This window comes from Protopterus annectens, chromosome 4.part1 (genome assembly GCF_019279795.1).
Source record: "Protopterus annectens isolate FY-2018-M chromosome 4.part1, PAN1.0, whole genome shotgun sequence".
In the NCBI taxonomy this organism is placed as follows: Eukaryota; Metazoa; Chordata; order Ceratodontiformes; family Protopteridae; genus Protopterus; species Protopterus annectens.
Window position 1 is genome coordinate 620857061 of NC_056734.1, and position 22526 is coordinate 620879586.

The following is a 22526-nucleotide window of genomic DNA, read 5'->3' on the forward strand; positions in this document are numbered from 1 at the left end:
TGTGACTCTGTGAGTGCCCTGGCATTGAAGCCAGCACATATTTAGCAAACTGCATCTAAATGGACAATGCTCAAGCACTATACACATTCCCTGTGGGGATCCAAATTTCCAAATTAAGTATTTTTGTAACCACAAGTGATGCATTTCTTGAAGCCAGTTGGTTTATCAGCCTTCCTGGCATACCTATAAAAAGTGAGGGAAAGGCCATAGGAAAAAAAATACTATAAAGAAGTACTTTTTTTTTTAGGCAGATAGAAAAAAGCTACCAAAAATGACAGACAAGAAATACCCTAAAAGGGATAGGAAAAGGTACAAAAAGAAAACAGCAAAGTACCAGCTATGGTACTAGAGAGGAATGCCAAGTTCTTGGTAAAAAGTTCAAAAGGAATTAACTGGAAAAAAGGGAGGAAAGTGACAGAAATCAGTCAATAGACAATCAAGAAAGAAAAATGTTTAAAAGAACTCACTGTTTAACCTAAAAAAGTCACCAACAGCTCCGAATCTAGAGGATCCGTGTCTGTAGATTTATGGCAGCAAACAAGATCTAAGGTATGTTAGGTGGGTGAGGCATTGTGGATAAAGGGAATAGCTTCACAGTTTGGATCTGAGGGTCTGGCAGAAACATCCAAATTGGATCCAAGACCCCTCAGTTAAGGAATGAATAAAAAGGACAACATCAAATCTAGAGCTATGCAGACCACCTCAATGCCTTGTCTTTAAATTTGGTCTCCTACAGACTGCTGAGAGGCCATCAGTGCCTGGCCTAAAAAGCATCCTCTGATCCAGTCTTAATGAACCTGTTACACATCATAAGACAAACAGGAACACCCAGTCAGGGACTTAAACCTTGCCCCTGCAACATAAATAGGACAAGCTGGTCAGGCAGAAGTATATATCTCAGACGCTACCCCTTGTGTGGAACAGACTTCCAATCTATGTGAAGCATAGTTTTTTCCCTACAATTATTCAAGTGAAATTTGGATCAGTGGATGGGGAACCATAAATATACCCCTGGTCTGGCATCTATGTTTCTGTTAGAGATAGGAGGTTTGTAAATGCTCAGCAACTCATACTCAAGTAAATATACCCCATAATACCCTTGGGAACCAATACCTATCACATTTTATTGGGAAGCATGGCTAGGCTTAAAAAGGCCCTTTGGGTAAATAACCTATTATTCTACCATGGTACTAGGATAATATGCCCCCCCTTGGTCACTGAAAAATCCCATTAGCCAGTGTTTTCAAAGATATACATGCCTTCCTTTTTTACAGGAATGGGTACTCCATGCATCCCACACACCTGTATATCTCAACAGACTCCTGGATGGTGACTCTGTCCACAAGATCGTAAGCCACTATTTATGCATCATAAAAGATATGGAATGTGAGGTGTGTTACAGTGGGCAACAGGGTCCATTGTTGTGGCTAATGGCTACAAGAATAGCCCCCTGCACATACATGTCTGTTTAATCGGTGGCTAGCCCTCACATATTCCTACAATCTCTCACTCAGAATGCCAGGAGTTTACTGTGAACAGCAACTCTGGCAGTCACTTCTCATCACATTAAATGTATATGCTTCTGAATTATGCTGCCATTTTGTTACCCTTCATTTGCATTCACCATTACTCTCAGTAGCCACTGTGGCACAATATGTAAATGTGTGTGTGGGGGTGGGGGTGACTGTGTGTTTCTGCATGTATGTGTGTCTATAAGTATTTATAAAAAATATTTGTTTATATGGTCCACAGTCACAAAGTTAAACAGTTACTTGGAACAGTATAGTAGAAAGAGTGCTTCTGATCAAGATACATGAATAATGCAAATAAAGATGACTGCCACTGTCTAAGAAAGATGTTAGTTGAATAGATCCAAGCTTCATTTATAGTAATAATTTACAGACTAAAATAATTTTAAAACCGCAGCCATAAAAATGGGACATGCGCTGTATTCTTCTGTTATTACTCACCCATATGGGTTATTGAACGAAATTGCATATACAACATTGCGGTGTCCTTCTAGTGTTTGCAGCTCCTCTCCTGATGCAGTATCCCACACTTTGCATGTCCTGTCATAGCTTCCAGTTATAAAACTAAAAATATAAAAAAAAAAAAATTATAGAAATAATCTACAAAATGTTAAGAGTTTATTGAAGCCTTCCCAATATCAAAACATACCATTTAAATATTTATATATATATATATACACACACACACACACACACACACACACACACACACACACACACACACACACACACACACACACACACACAAACACACACACACACACACATGCGCGTACACACACACACACACACACACATATATATATATATATATATATGAAAAAGCAATTTTTAGCATATTAATGAAAAAAATAAGTTATGTCTTACCATAACATTCCATCTGTGTTGTTTCATCTTCGTTTATTCATTACTCATGGGATTCAGTTCCGACCTCAGAACCGAGCCGGCCTTTTTTTCAAGCTCGCATCAGCCACAAACTTCTCGAGCTAAGATTTTACCCATCATGCCCTTCTTCCTGTTACTTCAGATCTAGTTTGCAAGTTGGAAAAATGAAGCCGAAGCTACCTCTGGTCAGACATGACATAACAACTGGAAAGAAGGACAAATGAGATCCACCAGAAACCTTCGGAGGAGGAAGGCGGGTGGGCCATAATGAATAAATGAAGATGAAGCAACTCAGATGGAACATTATGGTAAGACATAACTTCTTCATCTGATGTTGTTAATCTTCGTTTATTCTTAACTCATGGGACAGAGTCCCCAGCTATCTTGTTCCCTGGGTGGCCCTATGGAAGGACATTCCTTAGCACCATAGAACCAAAAGAAGCTCTGCCTCTGGAGGCCAAGTCCAACTTGTAATGAGCAATGAAGGTATGAGGCCTAGCCCAGGTTGCAGCTGCACAAATGTCATTCAAAGATGTTCTCGCATGGAAGACTGCAGAAGTTGACACTGATCTTGTAGAGTGGGCCTTTACTCTGCCACGTAAAGGGATACTATTCTTGCCATAAATGAAAGTAATACAATTTCTCAACCAAGTGGCTAAAGTAACTTTTGAAACTGGACAACCTAGTCTGGATTCAGAAAAGGCCAAAAACAGCTGGTCAGAATTTTCTGTTAAATTTGGTCCCGTCTAGGTAAAAACGAATTTGTCTATGTACATCCAAGGTATGCAGGCAATATTCCCCTCTGTTAGAATGATTAGGGAAGAACACTGGTAAATCAATAGTCTGATTGATAGATAACACAGCAACTACCTTGGGCAAGAAGGTCAGATTGGTCCTTAATGAAACTCTGTCCTTGTGAAAGATGAGGTAGGGGGGGTTTGATAGAGAAGGCCTGTAATTCCGAAATATGTCTGGCAGAAGTAATAGCAACTAAGGACAGTGTTTTCCATGACAGATACTTTAGATCACAGGTAGATGCAGGCTCAAAGGGAGAAGATGTCAACTCTTGAAGGACTAAGGTCAGATCCCAAGGTTGAACAGGTTCGCTGAATGGAGGCTTTAGTTGGGTGACGCCCTTCAGAAAGGTCTTACAAAGTTTGTGTGACATTAAGGAAGAGCCCTGGAAGCCATTATGAAAATTAGAACTCGCAGCCAAATGAACACGAACTGTGGAGGTTGCTACCCCCAATTTAAAAAGGTCTGAAAGATATTCTAGCACAATAGAAACGGGCTGTAAAAGGGTCCATTTGTTTATCTTGTAGCCAGAGAGAAAATCTCTTCCATTTGCTGCGGTAGAGTAGTCTGGTGGATAATTTGTGAGAGGCAATCAGGATGTCATGCTCTGGGGAAGATAGCTCATGCTGTCTGGCAATCATGGGAAGTGTATAAACCAAGCTGTCAGTTTCAGGCTGGATAGGTTTGGATGAACCAGATTCTGAAGGTGAAAGATCAACTCTGGAGTTGGATTGAGAATCCATGGTCGATCTAGCAGATGAGGCCACAGGAAGGGAAACCAAACTTGTCAAGGCCAATATGGAGCAATGAGGATCGGAGGATAGACATATAGCAGACCCGAGGGCCAATCGTGGACTAGAGCATCTCTCAGTGACTATCCCCGAGGGGGGATCAGGCAAAGTAGTTGCTGCACTTGTGATTGGATGGGGACGCAAATAGATCGCAGCAAGGCTGGCCCCTGTGGTTGAAAATCTTCGCTGCCACTAGAGGATTGAGAGACCAATCATGAGGCTGTAGAATGCATCTGCTCAACTTGTCCGCTATCACGTTGGAGCTCCTGGGAATGTGCATCGCTATCAGAAAACAGTTAGAGACTATTACCCATTGCCATATTCTCATGGCCTCTCAACAGAGTGAGTATGATCTGGTTCCCCCTTGTTTGTTGATGTACTACACTACTGCCATGTTGTCTGACTGAATTGCAATAGTCCCTGATGGAAGGATCGATTGGAATGCTTGCAACACTAGTAGCACCGCCCTCAGTTCTAGGACACTGATATGCAGATGGGCCTCCATCTGTGACCAAATGCCTTGGACTGTCTTTCCCTGAAACAGCCCCCCCACCCCAACAGGAAAGCATCCGTGGTCACTGTGGCATTGGGCTGATGAGGGGGGAAGGGGCGAGACCACTGGTGAGGGTTGTTTTACATCCACCAGAGCAAGTCCTGTTTGCAAATCTTGGTTATTCAAATTGGAAAAGATAAGGGGTGATGGGATGGGTACCACTGAGTAAGAAGCAGCCATTGAAGAAGCCTCATGTGTAGCCTTGCTAGAGGGACTATGGTGATGGAGGCTGCCATCGATCCCAGCAGTTGAAGAACGGATCGAGCAGAGGCTAGATTTTGTGAAAGTATTGCCTGAATCTGTTCTTTGATCCTCTGAATTCTGTGATCTGGTAAAGAGACTGTACAAGTCATCGTGTCCAGAATCACTCCGATGTACTCTAATGAGTGACTCAGAGTAAGGTTTGACTTCTTCCGGTTTATCTATATTCCGAGCTGCTGTGCAGTGTTTAGGGTGTAAGTCAAGTCCTGATCCAGTAGACGTCTTGTTGGGGCAGTAATGAGCCAGCCGTCTAGGTAGGGAAACACCTGGAATCCTTGAAGCTGCAGGTGAGCTGTGACTACTGCCATGCACTTTGTGAACACTCTGGGGGCTGTAGACAGTCCAAAGGGCAGTACGCAAAGCTGGTAATGACTGGCTCCCACCCAGAAGCAAAGATATCTTCTTGAGCACCTTTCCACCTTTATGTGGTAGTACACGTCTTGAAGATCTATGGAGCACATCCGATCATCTTTTTCCAAAAGTGAAAGTATAGACTGAACCGTGTCCATCCAGAATTTTTCTGACTTTATGAATTTGTTTAGGGTGCTGAGATCCAGAATTGGTCTCCAGTCCCCTGTCTTTTTTAACACCAAAAAGAATCTTGAATAGAAGCCGGATCCTGTCTGGTCTGGGGGGACTGTTTGGATGACTCTTTTTCAAAGCAGCTCTGATATCTCCATAGCTGCAGCTTTCCTTTGACTGGGTGGTACATCAGGTAAGCTTCTGGGTAAGGGGGGAGTGAATAAGAAAATAATATGGTATCCTCTGGTGATGAGCCTTTGTACCCAAGCATCTGTGGTTATGGTTTGCCAGGCAGAAGGGTACAAGGAAAAGTGATCCCCGACTGCTTCAACAGGAAAGCAATCAGGTTGCTCCTCAGGAGCGCTGATAGGGCTGTCCAGAGAAAGATTCCCTGGAACCCCGGTTTCGCAGACATCCCTGGCCCCAAAAAGAGCATCTAGGGAAAAACTCAGCCTGAGAGTCACGGAAAGAGCCCGGAGACTTTTTGTGCCACATTTTCCCATTCTTCTGATTCCTAGAATAGAACCGCTGAGGAGAAGATAAATGGACACCCACAGCAGGTAGGGTCTTACCGTCCTGTTCACATCTGGCCAATGTAGCTTTTACCTTGGAGCCAAACAAAGTAGTGGTCTCAACAGGGGCATTAAGGAAGGAAGCCTTGAAGGGATCCACAAAGTCACAAAGGTGCATCCAGGCATGGCGTCTCATGGCTATGCCTGCACCCACAGCTCTCGCTACTCCCTCAGTAGTGTGTGATATCAAACGCATTGAGGAATTGTAGACCGATTCTAGGGTCGCTAACTGAGAGGCCACCATGTCTCAGACCACATCAGAAACTGCTCCTGCCAAGGTCTCAGAGAGTTCAGACACCAGGTCTCTCTGTAGGCCTGTGAAATGTGCCAGGTAGTTCAAGGACCTAACAGCAAAGGTCGATGATGCAAAGACTTGCTTCCCTAATCTGTCCACCTCCCAGGAATCCTTATTGGGTGGGTGAACAGCTTGGCTCTCCTCTGCCAGTTCCTTATTTGTGGCAGCAGCCACGACCATGGTGTCTAATGGGAGACCTTTCGACCAATGGAGGCACTCTTCTGAGGAAGAAAGGATTTTGTCTGGCCTATGAGGTATGGCCTCCACAGAGTCCAGTGCCTTCCATGCACACTGCATGATGAGCTTGACAAGCTCATCGGCAGGTGGGGTAACCCAAGAGGTAGGGGCCAGGCACGATAAGCCTGCAGGAACACAGACTCCTCTGAGGAAGGGTAAGAGGACTTCCATTCACCTCTCTGCTTTAAAATTTTGAGGATGTCACCAAAGGAAACCTCATCAGAAGGTGAACATGGGGACCACTCCCCGTCAGTGTAATCTGTGTCTTCAGTCACTGACTCTTTCGTGGAGTCCATGTGCTTCCTCTTACATGTAGTCTTGCGGTGGACTTCTTCAGTGGGAGACTCTGGAGAAGGCTGCAAGGATGGGGTCTCCAGGGGGGAGAATGGCCCGAGACTCTTGTGCCTGGAGTCTGGGGGTTGCGAAGTGAGACAGCTGAGGCTCAGAGGAAGTAGTAGTCTCCGACAGAGGCAGCCAAGAAGCAGCGGCCAGTGTCCTCTCCAAGGCCGGGAAGGTCAGCCCGCTCGAGGAGGGATGTCTCGAAATCTCCACAGAGATCAAAGGAGTATAGGTAGGAGTCTGTGGAGAAGGGTGATTAACTCCGGGGGGAGAGACACTTATGAAGGGGCAGGAATTCATCTGGCCAAAAGCAGCTGGTCTATAAGACGCACCACATCATGTTCAGAAAGGCTTCCGGTAGACCTCATTGAAAGCCCTGAAGGCGATTCAGGCCTGCCCAAAAAAGGGATAGCACGACCACTAAAAGAAGGTGTCTGAATAGGTAATGTCTGCACTGAAACTGGCGGTGTTTATATAGTCTGCCATGACTAAAGCCGGAGCAGAAGCGGTATGCACCGAGATCAACGGTGTGGAAGATTCCTGCACTGAGAACGGTGTTGTCAAAATTGGAGTTTTCTGTACCAAAACCATCAGCATCGAAAAAGCCTGCACCAAAGAAATTGTCGGTGCTGAAGTGGTCTGCGCCAAGAAACTGGATGGTACTGAAGGAGTCTGCACCGAGACTTCAGTCGGTGCCAAAGATGACTGAGCTGATATACCAATCAGTGCCGAGAAAGTCTGCACTGAATTAGTCGGTGCCGTAGCAGTCTGCACCATGAAGGTTGAAGTCTGTGTCGAAAGCAATGGTGTAGGGGGACCAGCAGACATAATCAGAGACAGAGTCAAGTGAGTTGGTGTCAAAGCAGCCGCTGGCACCGACGACTCTGACAATTTAGCCATTTAGCCTTTTTATGTTTCAATTCCTTAGGGTCTCCAGAGGAAGATGATGGAAGAGACTTAGACCTTTTATGTTGTTTGAAAGGAGGAGAAGATTCCTGTGACCCAGAAATAGCCTTGCAGAAAGAGGTCTTAAGGGGACCCTTTAGTACTTGTTTATTTTTACGTTCGTTCAAAGTTCTGGCAGAAAAACCTTTACAAATCTGACAGGGTGGCTCACTGTGAGATGAGGCATGCCCAAACAGTAAACATACAAGTCATGCATGTCAGAGTGAGGAAGTTTGTGTCCACACTCCAAAACAACTCTTAAAGCCTGGACTCCCTTTCTTCTCAGACATTATATCCACAGAATATTCAAAAACTAGGCACACACACACTGTAGCAAGGCCCAAGTGAGGGCGAGGAAAGACTGCCAACAAAGGTAATAGAAGATACCAGACAGTAGAGATGCATCACAGCAGGCTACAAAAATGAGATTACTGCCACCTGCTGGTCCCCATTGAAATGGCAAGAAAAAAAATAAATCACAGGCAATTTGACATAAAGAAAAAAAGTTATATACAGCTCATGCATCCACACAGTTACTGAGAAGAAGAGATCAGGAATATGAGGTATTTATCAACGGAGCAAAACCAAACAAAAAAAGGAAAATAAAAATATCAAACAACTGCTCAAAGATTTCTAAACGTGGAGTTGCTCACAATTTCTTAATGAACTATAATATATATATATATATATATATATATATATATATATATATATATATATATTTATATATATAGATAGATAGATACATACATATATTACACACACACATTATATATATATATATATATATATATATATATATATATATATATATATAATTATACACACACACACACACGCATATATATATATATATATATATATATATATATATATATATATATAAAATTTTAAATCATTTGCATTTGAAATACATATAACAATATTATTAATGTTAATTGTAAATAATATTAATGTTTGCAATGTTAAAAAATATTGATTTTATTGTTAAGATAAAAACTGTCATTAAATCAATTTAATTCTATTTAAATATTAAATAATATTTTAAATAAACATTTGTTTGTTTATGTCTTTCAGCTTTTCCCAGTTAGGGGTCGCCACAGCGGAACTCCAGTCCGCAAAACATTTAAATATTAAAAAGTTAAATAAAATATTAAATTCCTATAAAACAATTCATGATTGAAATATTAAGCAATAAAATGCTTTTATAAAACTTCATTAGGAGTAAATTGTCCAGGGTCAAACTGTCCACTTACTATTCCCATAGACAATAAATGTAAATTTAAATTTTAAAGAGTATACAACTGCACTGAGGTCAAACTATCCTACTTCTGATAATTGGAATGGCATCAAGTTGGTCCGCTTGGTCTCTCGTGATAAATGGCAACTTGAAAGGGGGAATGGAGGGAGGGATATTTTATCAGGCAGAATAAAATGAAAAAAATCCAGTACTATGGTAAGTACAAAATTTCTGTTACCTATTTCATTCATCTGTATGTTCCAACTGATGGGACAAAATAAGAAGTTATGTACCTACCATAACGTTCCATGTTAGTTGTCTTCTTCTCGCCTTCTTTCTTGCTGGTTGGGTTCGGAGCCAATCCTCAGCTCTGACTCGGCCATCTACTAAAGCTCGAGAGCTATTTACTGGCTCGAGGCCTCCCCTTATCCCACAATGCTTGGCGCTAGATACCCAGATCTTGTTTGGCAGAGCTAACACCATAGAAAAAATTTTAAGGACACCTGTCCAAACTACAAGGTTTACCTACAGTACTAAAACAGAGGAGGACGTAACCCAGATAAGACTCAGCCAGAGGAAGAAGGCCTCAAAAAGGGACTCTTTTCGGTCTGTCTAGGCTAGGGGGATGGAGGGTGGGACGCAAGAAAGAAGGCGAGAAGAAGACAACTAACATGGAATGTTATGGTAGGTACATAACTTCTTAATGTTAAGTTGTCTATCTCGCCTTCATTCTTGCTGGTTGGGACAGCGTCCCTAGCACCTTAGTCCTGGGTGGCTCATGGGAACAGACTCTTGAGCACAATGGAACCAAAATCAGCTCTACTCCTAGAGGTCATATCCAACTTATAATGTGAAATGAAGGTATGAGGAGTGGCTCATGTGGCTGCAGCACAAATAGATTTCATTGGTAGTCTAGCTTGAAAAGCTACCGAAGTAGCTAACGCTCTGGTGGAATGACCTTTAGGTTTAGCAGGGAGTTCTTTATGTCTCAGCTGATAAATCAAGGTAATAATAGAGGACAGCCACCTGGATAAGGTTACTTTAGAAACTGGCAGGCCCTGTTTGCCCTCAGCATAGGGCAGGAAGAGTTGGTCTGATTTTCTTGTATGCTTAGTCCTATCCAAATAAAAACGTAATTGCCTATGAACATCCAATTGGTGTAACTTTTGTTCAGCTTTGTTCAAATAGTTAGGAAAAAAGACATGTAGATCAATAGCCTGATTCAGGTTTGTTTCAGAAGGTATCTTGGGCAGAAAAGAAGGATTAGTCCTGAGTGAAACTCTATCCTTGTGAAACACAAGGTAAGGAGGATGAATACAGAGGGCTTGAAGTTCCGAAACTCTCCTAGCTGAGGTGATGGCTACTAAAAAGAGAGTCTTCCAGGAGAGTAATTTTAAGGAACAGGAAGCCGCAGGTTCAAAAGGAGGGAGAATCAAGGAAGCTAATATCAAGTTTAAATCCCACGGAGGCGGGGGATCTCTGACCAGGGGCCTAAGCAAAATAGTCCCTTTAAGAAAGGCCTTGCAAAGTTTGTGGGACATGATGCTGGTTTCTGACAGGCCAGCGTGGAAATTTGTGATAGCAGCTAATTGGACCCTAATGGTAGCAGACGAGGAACCAGCTTGAAAAAGTTTATTTATTTATTTTATTTCTGCTAAAGTTCTGCTAAAAAATCTAGAACGTGATGGACAGGGGCTGTAAAGGGGTCTATATTCCTACCCTCTGCCCAGAAAGAGAAACGTTTCCACTTACTAGCATAAGTCTTCCTGGTGGTAGATTTGTGCGAAGAAAGGATGATTTCACGCACCGGCTGAGAAATATGTGGAAGCCTGGCTAAGGTTGGAAGTGGAGCAACCAAGCTGTGAGGTTGAGAGACTGAAGGGATTGGTGCAGCCCGCCCGACTGATGGACCAAGAGGTCTGGCACTGGGTCCAGATTCCAAGGCTGCTCCAGCAGATAACGATGCAGGAATGGGAACCAAATTTGTCGAGGCCAGTAAGGGGCAATGTGGATCATCCTGGATCCCATTGCGGTCGCCTTCTGAATTAGTTTGGGAATTAGGGGAAAAGGTGGAAATGCATACAGGAGACCCCAGGGCCAATCGTGAACTAGAGCGTCTCTGGGGGAGTGGACGGGGAGGGGGAAGAGAGTGAAGAAATCGTCACACTTGCTGTTGAGAGGAGTTGCGAAAAGGTCGCAGCAAGGTTGACCCCATCCGCGGAAAATTTTGTCCGCTACTGACTGATTGAGAGACCACTCGTGAGGCATGAGAATAGCTCTGCTTAGCCTGTCTGCTATGACGTTGGACTTCCCGGGGATGTGCGTTGCTATCAGAAACCATTGAGAGGAGATCGCCCACTGCCAGAGTCTGAGTGCTTCTTGACATAAGGGATAGGACTTGGTTCCGCCCTGCTTGTTGATGTACCACACTACAGACATATTGTCTGTTTGAATTGCAATAGTCCCGGTGGGTAGAGAGTCATGAAGAGCTTGCAATGCTAAAAGCACCACTCTCATCTCCAAGACGTTTATGTGCAGGTGGTACTCTAGAGGTTGCCAAGTGCCCTGGACAGTCCTGCCCTGAAAATTCCCCCCCCACACCCGATCAGGGAGGCATCCATGGTCACCATGGCAACAGGAGGAGGAAGAACAAATGGTCTGCCCTGGAGTACTAGAGAGGAGAGCATCCACCAAGCCAGGTGGTCTTTGCATGATTGAGTGATTATTATGTTGTGAGACATTGGAAGTTGTTGAAAAGACCATTGGGTAAAGAGCATCCACTGAAGAATCCGCATGTGAAAACGAGCCAGGGAAACTAGTATGATTGCTGCTGCCAAGAGACCCAAAGTTTTTAGTACAAATCTGGCCTGAATCCTCTTGCACTGTAGTAAGACCTGCACATGTCGGCGAATGTCTGACACTCTGTCTAGAGGAAGTTTTGCAGACAGCTCTTTTGTATTTAATCTTGCACCTATAAAGGTTGTAGACTGACAAGGCGACAGTGCAGAGTTTTCGAAATTTATTGAGATACCTAGCTCGGAGCAAGTTTGGATGGTATAATCCCTGGCTCACAGTAGCTAATGCCTGGTGGAAGCAGTAAGGAGCCTGTCATCTAGATATGGAAACACCTGGAATCCTCGCCGTCTCAGGTGAGCCGTAACCACTGCCATGCATTTGGTGAACACCCTGGGGGCTGTGTTGAGACCAAAGGGCAGGGCTCTGAACTGATAGTGACTGGCTCCCAGTCGGAAGTGGAGAAACCTTCTGGAGCGCCTGTCCATTTTGATATGGTAGTATGCATCCTGAAGGTCTATGGAGCACATCCAACTGTTCTGACCCAAAAAGGGTAGAATGGACTGAAGCCTGACCATCCAGAACTTTGTTCTTTGAACAGATTTGTTTAACCTGCTGAGATCCAAAATGGGTCTCCAGTCCCCTGTCTTTTTTGGTACCAAAAAGAACTTGGAGTAAATTCCGGATCCTTGCTGGTCTGCTGGGACTGGCTGGATGGCCCTTTTTTCTAGCAGTTTTGAAATTTCTAGCACTGCTTGTTCCCTTAGACCGGGTGGAACATCTGGAAGGATCTTGGTTGTTTGTACAGGGGTGTGGACAAAGGGAATTTTGTAACCCTCGGATATGATGGACCGTACCCATTTGTCTTCTGGGAGGAGATGCCAGGCTTCTGGGTACAGTGGCAATCTTCCCCCGACTGCCTCCGAAGGTGGACAGTCGGGCAGCCCCTCAGGGGTGCTGAAAGGGTTTGTCAGAGAAAGATTCTCTGCTACCCTGATTTTGCGGACCCCCTCTGCCCCTCAGGTGGCATCTATTATTGTTCCCTCCCCTGCCTCTGGAGGGAAACTCACCATGTGTGTCAGGCATGACTCCCTGGGGTTTCCGAAACCACATTTTCCCACTCTTCTGACCCTTAGGGTATGGTCTAGAGGGAGTAGAAAAATGGACTCCCACGGCAGAGAGAGTCTTGTCTTCCTGCTCACACCTGGTAAGGGTATCCTTCACCTGTGGTCCAAACAGAGCCGAACCATCGAAGGGGGTATTGGTGAAGGATGCCTTAAAGGGGTCAGCAAAGTTACATAACTGCATCCAGGCATGTCTTCTCAAAGCCACGCCTGTACCTGCGGCCCTACTCGCCCCATCAACTGCATAAGAAATGAGCCACATGGAGGAGTTGATGATAGAGTTAAGGGTTGCCAGCTGGGAGTTAATCCTATCCTGAGCCCCCGCAGCTGATGGATCCTGAAGGGTATCAGCCAGTTCCTTGAGAAGATCCCTATGAAGGCGGGTGAAATGGCACACATAATTCAGCGACCGCATGGAAAAGGTAGCTGAGGAAAACATCCACTTCCCATACCTGTCCATTGTCCTAGACTCTTTATTAGGTGGATGGACAGGCACCAAAGGGTCAGCCAACTCCTTCTTAGTGGCTGCTGCCACCACCATGGCATCAACGGGGACACCTTTTGTCAAAAATTGTTTGTTGGGTGGGGCTGTAATGAACTTAGTTGGCCTGCGGGGAGTTGGTTCAACTGTGCCCGGGGCTGACCACGCCCTTCGAGCCACTACTTCCATGAGCGGGTCGAAGGGTGGAGACACCCAGGAGGTGGAAGGGCGAGAACCAAATGCGTCCAGGTATACTGACTCGTCCTCGGAAGGGTTAAGGGCAGTCCAGTTCCCCCTCTGCTTAAGGATCTCTAGGATGTCTGAAAAAAAGACATCCTCAGAGGGGGATCTTGGGGACCCTTCCGAATCCTCCAAGTCGGTATCAGATGTGACTGACTCGGGGGAGTCGACATGTTTCCTCTTACATTTTCTCTTCTGAGGGGGCTCCTCTGAATGATCAGGGGAGGCCTCGGAAGAGGAAAATATACCCAATGGGGTGACCTGGAGCATCTGTTCTCCACGCTTGGGGTCAGGAGGGTGGACAGAGACCGATGCAGGCACCATGGGGGAGGAGCCAAAGGGACCGATTGAGGAGCCGACTCAAGAGTCAGCACGCTCCTCATGACCTCGAAGGCGCCCCCATCAGACAGAGCAGATGGTCCCCACTCTGAAGAGACATGAACCCCTCCCGGCACCAAGAGGGATGGCTCCAAGGCCAATGTCGGGGCCAAGCTCACCTGCACCAAAGCCCCGAGAGGGAGAACGGGGTCGGACAAGGATCCGATGCCACTCGCCCCCTCGGAGCCGACGAGGGAGTCCCAGCACCGAGATCCCTCCAAGGAAGGAACCAATGAAGAGATCAGAGCCGAAGAAGGAGCCAAAAGATGTGGTATCAGCTCCGATGTTTCCAAGATTCGAGCCCCAACCAGCTCCGGCTCTGAACACAAAAGGGGAGTCAGAGGAGGAACTGCTGAAGACACTGGGACAGCCACAGTCTGTTGAGAAGGGCTGGTTAACACTTTGGCCAGGGCCTGCAATTTAAGGAGTCTACTGCCCACCCTCACCAAGTCATGATCGGATAACCTGGAGGACCGCGAGGAGTGGGACCTATGGCTTCATTCCGACTGAAGCAACGGTGACCTGGGAGCTGAACTAACCAATTCTAGGGAAGGGGACCTAGAATGTTTTTGGCCCAGTGACGGTTCGACACTAAAGTTGGAGCCGATTGAGGTCTAGGGATGTCGGCTCCAGACGGAGCCGAAGAGGAGGCAGATGCTCTCCCGGCGATGGCTCCGAACTGGGAGCCGACGGCTTGGCGGGCTTTGAGTATTTCCCCGACTGAGGCTTCGCTGGGGATCCCTCTGGCTTAAGTAAGCCTCTCAAAATAAGCTTGTTCCTACGCTCCTGCAGGACTCTCGGGCTGAAGACATGAGAGACCGAGCAGGAGTCCTGCAGGTGTAGGGAACCCAAGCAATAAACACAAGAAGTGTGACCGTCTGTCAGAGACATCTTCTGACAGCATGAGTCACATTTCTTGAAGCCTGAAACTTTAGTATCCTTGGACATACTGGCCCGGGGATACTAAAGAGAGAAAAATTAAACTAGTGCTTAAACAAGGCACACAGAAACACTCACACACCTGCACTAGTTAAGCTAACAATAATAACCACAAAAAACTATCACACACACTTAATAACAACTATCCTTAATAAACAAATATACAAATACTACAAGGCTAAACACTACTCCTATAGGTACAACAAGGGTGGGGTTAGCCACTAGTAGAGAGAAACAAGGGGGGGAGGGTAGAAACTCTCTAACAGAAAACAAGTTTCCTTAGTGGGACAAACTAGGGGATACACAGTCATAACTACACTACAAGGGAAAGACAATCTATATCTAAGAAAAATACAAGGTAAATATTAGCTAGTAATACCAAAAAAAAGGATTAATACGACCTGAGCCAGTAAAAGCGCAACCTCGTAGCTGAAGTGGCAAATGAGATCTGGGTATCTAGCGCCAAGCATTGTGGGATAAGGGGAGGCCTCGAGCCAGTAAATAGCTCTCGAGCTTTAGTAGATGGCCGAGTCGGAGCCAAGGATCGGCTCCGAACCCAACCAGCAAGAATGAAGGTGAGATAGACAACTTAACATTCCCAAGTTATCGGATTTCTGCACTGACATTATGACAGGATACCTTTCAAAACTGCAGTCCCAAAAAAGGCTCTGGACCTAGAACTTATTCCTGATTTGTAATGCTAGGAGAAAGTGTGTAATGTGTCCAGGTTGCTACAGCACAAATATCATTCACAGGTTCATAGGTAGGTACTAGGCTATTGGCCCTAGGGTCTATATAAGCCTAGCCAAACAGTACCCTGGCTTTTGCCACCCAAGAAAATTATTTTCCTGTGCCCCTGTCAAGCAGAGCCACAGAAGTGATCCTCGGGGTGAATTTCCTATCTCCCATCCAATCAACAAGATTTTTCTTGAAGAGTGCTAATGAGGAGCTTTGTTTGATATAGATAGGTAGTTTGTTCCATAGTATGGGAAGTCTCTGGGACAGAAATCTATCCCTGCAACATGTTCTGTTTATTGTGGTGACAAGGTTTGGGTCCCTAGAGCATGCAGCTCTGAGGGATTGGAATTTCTTTACGTGGAGCATGTCCAACAGCTCTGGGTTTGACATAGCTTTGTATGTTAGGTAGAGATCACCTCTGAGTAGGCGATATGCAACAGAGCAAAGCTGGAGTTTTTTGAGACGGTCTGCATAGGGCATCTGTTTGAGGCCGGTAATCCTCTTTGTGAGGTATTTCTGTGGCCTTTCCAGTTGTTGTAGATGTCTTGTGAGGTACATACCAAAAGGGGCGTTGTACTCTATAATGGGTCTAATGAGTGATGAGTAGAGGGGAACAATGACCTCTTTTTCCTGGATGAGAAACCTTTTGTGATGTGGTGTGCCATGTAGAAGGATTTCCCGACTACTGTGACAATGTGATTATCAAAGGAGACACTACTGTCCACCTGTGTCCCAAGGTCTCTTATCACACTTTTGGTGTTAAGTAGACTACTGTCTATGTGGTAGTTCATGGGTACAGAGATTTTACCAAAAGGGATGACAATGCACTTTTTGGCATTGAGCTTGAGGCCATGGCTTTGACACAAGGCATCTGTCTCAGTGAGGCCCTTTTGTAGGATGTCCACATTGTTAGGAGTTTTGATTATGGCTCCTAGTTTGCGGTCATCTGCGAACTTTGTTAGCCAAAGACCTTCTGTGTTAGCCTGTGCTTCAGAGAAGTAGATACCAAACAGGAGAGGACCTAGGACTGAACCCTGTGGTACTCCACTTGTCACTGGTCTGAAGTTGGATTTAGAGTCTGCTACTTTCACAGTCTGTCAGTGAGCCAGTTGGCAACCCATCTTGTGACATAGGGATTTATACCTAGTTTAGTGAGTTTATCTATAATTCCAGAGTGGGGGATGGTGTTGAAAGCCTTGGCGAAATCTAGATAGGCTGTGTGAACCACCTTACCCTCATCTACAGCTTTGGTGACTGCTTCAAAGAAGTCTATCAGGTTTAGGAGACATGATCTGCCTTTTACATACCCGAACTGGCTAGGGTCCAGAGTTTGGAGATTACCAATGTCATTGTTTATAAGTTCCATGATGATACATTCCATGGCACTGCAGACCAGGCTCGTCAGGCTAATGGGGCGGTAGTTCCCAGGATCCGTGGTGACTCCCCCTTTGTGGAGTGGGATAACCGTTGCTGTGCACCTTTCATTGGTCACAAAGCCTGAGGTGAGGCTATGATTGAACATGGTACTTAGGTGGGATGCCAGTTTGTTCTGTAGTTCATACAGAATGCAGCCTGGGATGTTGTCAGGTCCCATGGATGCTGTGTTCTTGGCTTTGGAAAGTGTGTTTTTTACCTGTACAACCGTGATTACAGGAACTTTGCATTCTTCCGGTATAGAGATGGGACCTTTAGGGGATGAGAGAGGGATAAAGTTAGCACTGAACCTAGCTGCCAGGATGTTGGCAATATCAGTTGGTTCTGTATATTTAGTGCCATTGTGCTGTAACTCAGAGCATATCTGAGTGTTGCCATTGAGATTCTTGACATAGCTATAGAATGGTTTGTGGTTGTCTTTAGAATCAGTGATGATTTTGTTTTTGTAACTAGCTTTGGAGGATTTTATGAGGGATCTCAGCTTCTTACTGAGGCTGACCATGGAGTTCCCCCAATCATGGGATTTTACTCTTTTTTGCAACAGTTTCTTTCTTCTGTTATAGAGTCTGTTTATAGCAGGGGACCACCAGATTGGCTTCCTTTTTTTGGAGGATAGCATCTTGGTTCTGTTAGGGATTGCACGATCCATGCACTCGTGTAAGTACTTATAAAGTGCAATTGTATAGGATTCAGCAGTCCTACGTCCATTGTCCGTCAGCATGGGTGTCGTGACAGTCACTACTTCTGTCTTAAGAAGCGTGAAGTTGGCTTTGGAGAAATTTTTTACGGTGGTTACCCTAATTGGGGGTGGGGGTGGGATATGAATGTCTAGGGTGATTTGCTTGTGGTCGGATCTAACCAACGAGGAATTGACTTCTGTTGTGGAACACTGGTTGCCCATGTTGGTAATGATCAGGTCTAGGATATTGCTGCCCCTGATGGGGGTGTGGATAAGTTGATCCAAGGCATTGGAATTTATGAATTCCAGAAAACGTTGCGCACAAGAGTTGGTACATGAGTAGTTTTCCCAGTTAATGAAAAAAGGCAGGAGAAATGGAAAGTAATGTAGGAATATGCTTTGAGTTTTGCTGGTAGAGACTTATTCTTATTTGTGGAGTGATACATTCAAATAGCCATTTGGAAAGTGATTTTAGTAATTTTTTTACCCATTCTTTTTGTAGCAAAAGATAATGAACGACTATCTATCTTTTCTGATTGGATTAGTTCTATGGAGGTAAATGCTAAAATGTCTGTGAACATTCAAGGTATGTAGTATGTAGTCTCCCTTGTTTGAATGATTAGAGAAAAATACAGGAAGATAAATAGGCTGTTTAATTGCTTTATGTGGCTTCTTTACAAACAGTGGATGGATTGGTTCTCAACATCACTCTGTCCTTGTGAAATACTAATTAAAAGGGTTATAAAGGCAAAGTGCAGAGTTCTGATGTTCTCCTGGCTGATGGAATTGTGACTAGAAACAAGGTTTTCCAAGACAGAAAATTTTAAGTCCACAGTATGAGCCGGCTCAAATGGTGCTCTGGCCAGAATTTCTAGAAAGTAATTAAGATCCCAGGCTGGGGATGGATGCTTTATAGAAGGATATAAAGGAAAATTATTTTTAAAAGGTGTTTGTAAAGCTTTTGTGATACCAGAGAACATTTATGGAAACCATGATGAAAACTGGAAATGGATGCCAGTTGAACTTTAATTGTAGAGTAGCTAGAGCCAGTCTCAAACAAGTTGAAAGAAACTGCAAGACTTGTGGAATTGAGGCAGAAAGGGGGTCTATACCTTTTGATGTTACCCAACTTAAAAAAAAATGTTTCCATTTGCTCTTGTAATGTTTAACAATATATTGTTCTTGTGATGCAGAAAAAATGCAAACTACAGGCTGGGATAAGGAAGGATTCCTGACCATCACTGGAACTGGAGGTACCATGTGGTCAACCTGAGTTTGTTTAAATCTGGATGAGACTGTCCAAAAGGGTAAGACAAGAGATCTAGTTGTGGATATAAAAGTCAAGGGGGCTTCCTTAAATGAGGCCTGAACAAGGGAAACTATATTTGCCAGGGCCAGAGAGGAGCGAGACGTATTGTGATGTTGTATGCAAAGGCTTTCTGAAAAAATCTGGATATTAAGAGAATGGGATGGAAAATTTGTAGTGAAGTCTATGGTGGGAGAGCAATGACAAACTACAGCATTCCTACTTAACTGACCTTGGGGAGTGAACAGTGAGAAGTTGCTGCTGTATTTGCAATTGGATGGAGATAGACTGCATTAAGGCTAGACCCAGCAGATGAAGATTTCTGAGCTACTGATGGATGGAGTGACCACTCATGGGGCATCAGTACTGACCTGCTGAGCCTGTCCAGTAAGCAGCTGGCTTTCCCCTGAATGTGTATTACAGCTAAAATCTGATGTGAATATTTCTCCATTGCCACACTTTCATGGCTTTTCTTCAAAGGGGGTAAGATTTGATTCCGCCTTATTTTCTAATGTACCACACCACAGATATGCTGTAGATTTGAATACCTATCAAGAGAAGAAGGTCTGAAATTCCTGCAGTACTAGGGGAAATAATCTCATCTCTAGGATGTTAATGTGTTGTCTGACCTTCTTCCCACCAAAATGTCCCCTCCCATCTCAGTTAGGAGGTGTCCATGGTTAGTATTTCTGATGGAGGATGTAGAACAAAGAGTCATCCTTCCAATTTACTCAGGGAAGGTAACTACTACCTGAGAGGAAGACTTTAGGTGTGGGTAATTTGGTTGGGTTTGAACATGTGATCTGAGAGTTGAGACCATTGAACACTGAGCATCCACTGTAGGATTCCCATGAAGAAATGAGTGTAAGTGACCATTGTAATGAGGGACATCATTATACCTTGAACTGTGAGAACAAGTGATGCTGATAAGGTTTGATTCTGTAAAACAGCCTTGACTGCAAATCATAACAAATGGATTCTTTCTTGAGGAAGACTGACTATGCAAATTCTTGTATCCAGACAACTGCCAAGGAAGGTAATTTCTTGGGCTGGTTGAAGACATGATTTTTCCAGATTTATAGTAATATCTAAGGAGTCTGGCAGTTGGCAGAGTGAGTGTTAATTCTGTGAACTGCAGTTCCTATATTACAGTTTGATTCCATCAGTCCTCATTTGTCTATTGTATGACCTTGAGTCACTTAACCATGCACTGTTCCCAAGTAGGCCTTGAAAAATAATTGTTTTTCCAGTGGGCCTACCTGGTTGAAAATAGGTATTATGATTATTATTATTATTATTATTATTATTATTATTATTATTATTATTACAAGCAGAGCTGCACAATGAAATCTGTATCTAAAAGCAAGGACTCTTCGGTTGTTACAGCTGGGAACCAATCATTTAAGTACATGAAAACATAGATCCCTTTGAGTCGTAGTTGGGCTGCAATCACTGCTCTCCACTTGGTGAGCACTCAGGGGGTGTGGTAAGAGCAAAAGGCAGAGCTCTGAACTGAAAGAGATTGGCTCCCAGCCAGAAGTACAAAAAACATCTTGATATCTTGGCTATTTTGATATGGAGGTAGATATCTTGAATGTCTGTTGGGCTCATCCAATTATTTGCCTTTAACTAGGGCAAAACTGCACCATGACCATTTTGAACAGGCAATCTTTTTGACAAAGAGAGTTAAACCACTGAGATCTAAAAATTGGACTGAGTCCATGTTTTTCTTTGGAACTAAAAATAATCTAGAATAAAATCCTGTCCCTTTCTGCTCAGGTAGGACAACTTGAATGGCTCTTTCTTCAAGAAGAATTAAAATCTCCATTTCTGCTGCCTTTAACTGGTGGTAGAACATCTAGTGGCAGCAGAAGCTGGGTTGGAGGAAGTTGGGAAAAGGCTATGCTACAGCCTCTGGATATTCTCTCTCTCTTACTCATTTGTCCTGCATGATAGCAATTCAAGCAAGGAGGTAGAGAGATAACTGGTCTCCAACTCCCAGCAGAGGTGGACAGTCAGGCAACCCTTCAGGGAAGATGATTCTTTTTGCCATAAGATTGCTCTCAAACTCCCTTGTTTTGCAGGCCTCCCTAATCTCTGGGTCTACATCCATTAGGAGCCGCATTTGCAAGGTAACCTCTACCCTAGAGGAAATCAAAAAGCTGACACTGAGGTTTTTAAATCATAGTGATATGAACCCCTTCTGATTCCTACTGAATGACCTTTGAGGTGTATCAAATCTCACACCTATTCCAGACAACATCTTGTCTTCCTGTTCACACATTGCAATTCTGTCTTTCACCACTGAGCACACAATACAGGTCCATCAAAAAGGGTGTTGGAGAAAGACTCCCTGAAGTTGTCTGAAAGATCACAAAACTGAAGCCAGGCATGGCATCGTAAAGTTATGTCTGTGCCCATTGCTCTAGCTACATCATCAGCTCCATTATGTAGCAGATGCATGAAGAGGTCTGCATGGCATGGTTTCAATTTTGAGTGATTCTACTGTGAGTGACTTTCACAAAGAATTCATGGTTTGTTCAGCTAGATCTTTTCAGAAGTGATTCATGTGTGCAAGACAATTTAATGCCCTCAAGGCATACGCACACTTCCCCATTCTGTCCAAAGCCCTAGACTCCTTTTCAGGGGTTGAAATGCAGCAAATTCATCTGTCATCTCTCTCTTTGTGGCAGCTGTGACAATCAGAGTCCACCAGAGGAACTTTGGATGAGTGTTGCCTATCCTTAAGTGGGCACTGAATTCTATCTGGTTTACATGGGACACCTTCCATAGTATCTGGTTTCTACCATGCCCTCTTGCTGGCAAAGTCAATTAGACACTCAGCAGAAGGGACCACTCAGGAGGAACAGAGTGCAAAATGATATACCTCTAAAAGCACCTTGTTGTCCACAGAAGGTAAGTCAATTGGCCAAGATCTCCATTAATTTGAGGACCTCACCAAGTGTAATGTCTTCAGGGGGTGGGGGTTGTGAGGGAGGGGGTTCTCTCACTCATCAAAGTTGGTGTCTGACGTTAAAGACTCAGTAGAAGAGTGTATATGTCTCCCTTTCCATCTTTTTGCTGTGAATATCCAACGGTGGCTAACTGGAATCCCCAGAAGATTCAGAATGAGCCTACAATGCTTCACTGAGGCCAACCATCCTGCTCTGTGCAGAGGACTCGTGATAATCAGGCTGAAGGACTGATAAGTGAGTGTCACGGGCTGGAGCTGGTACCAAAGGAAGGTCGGTTTGTTGCCTGGGAGAAGAAGGAACTCTTCTTTTCCATAACTTCAAAGGCCAACCCCAAATTTGTCGGCATCAGAGACCTCACTCTAAGAACCACGTCTGTCCTCAAAGAGACAGATGTAAGTGAAGTCACAGAAGGAAACTCCATAACTGAAGAAACTGAAGGGCCCAAGGCAGAGAACAGAGCCAATTGCATTAAATG

At 44.3% G+C, this 22526-nt stretch overlaps 1 protein-coding gene across 1 annotated transcript in view; it reads right to left on the reverse strand.

Moving 5' to 3' along the window:
- DAW1 (dynein assembly factor with WD repeats 1) overlaps positions 1-22526 on the reverse strand; it is a 1156427-nt gene that overhangs the window by 797270 nt on the left and 336631 nt on the right. Inside the window, exon 5 of the mRNA XM_044070429.1 lies at positions 1971-2093. Within this exon, the coding sequence (XP_043926364.1) occupies positions 1971-2093 (123 nt within the window). The remainder of the gene's footprint in view (positions 1-1970; positions 2094-22526) is intronic.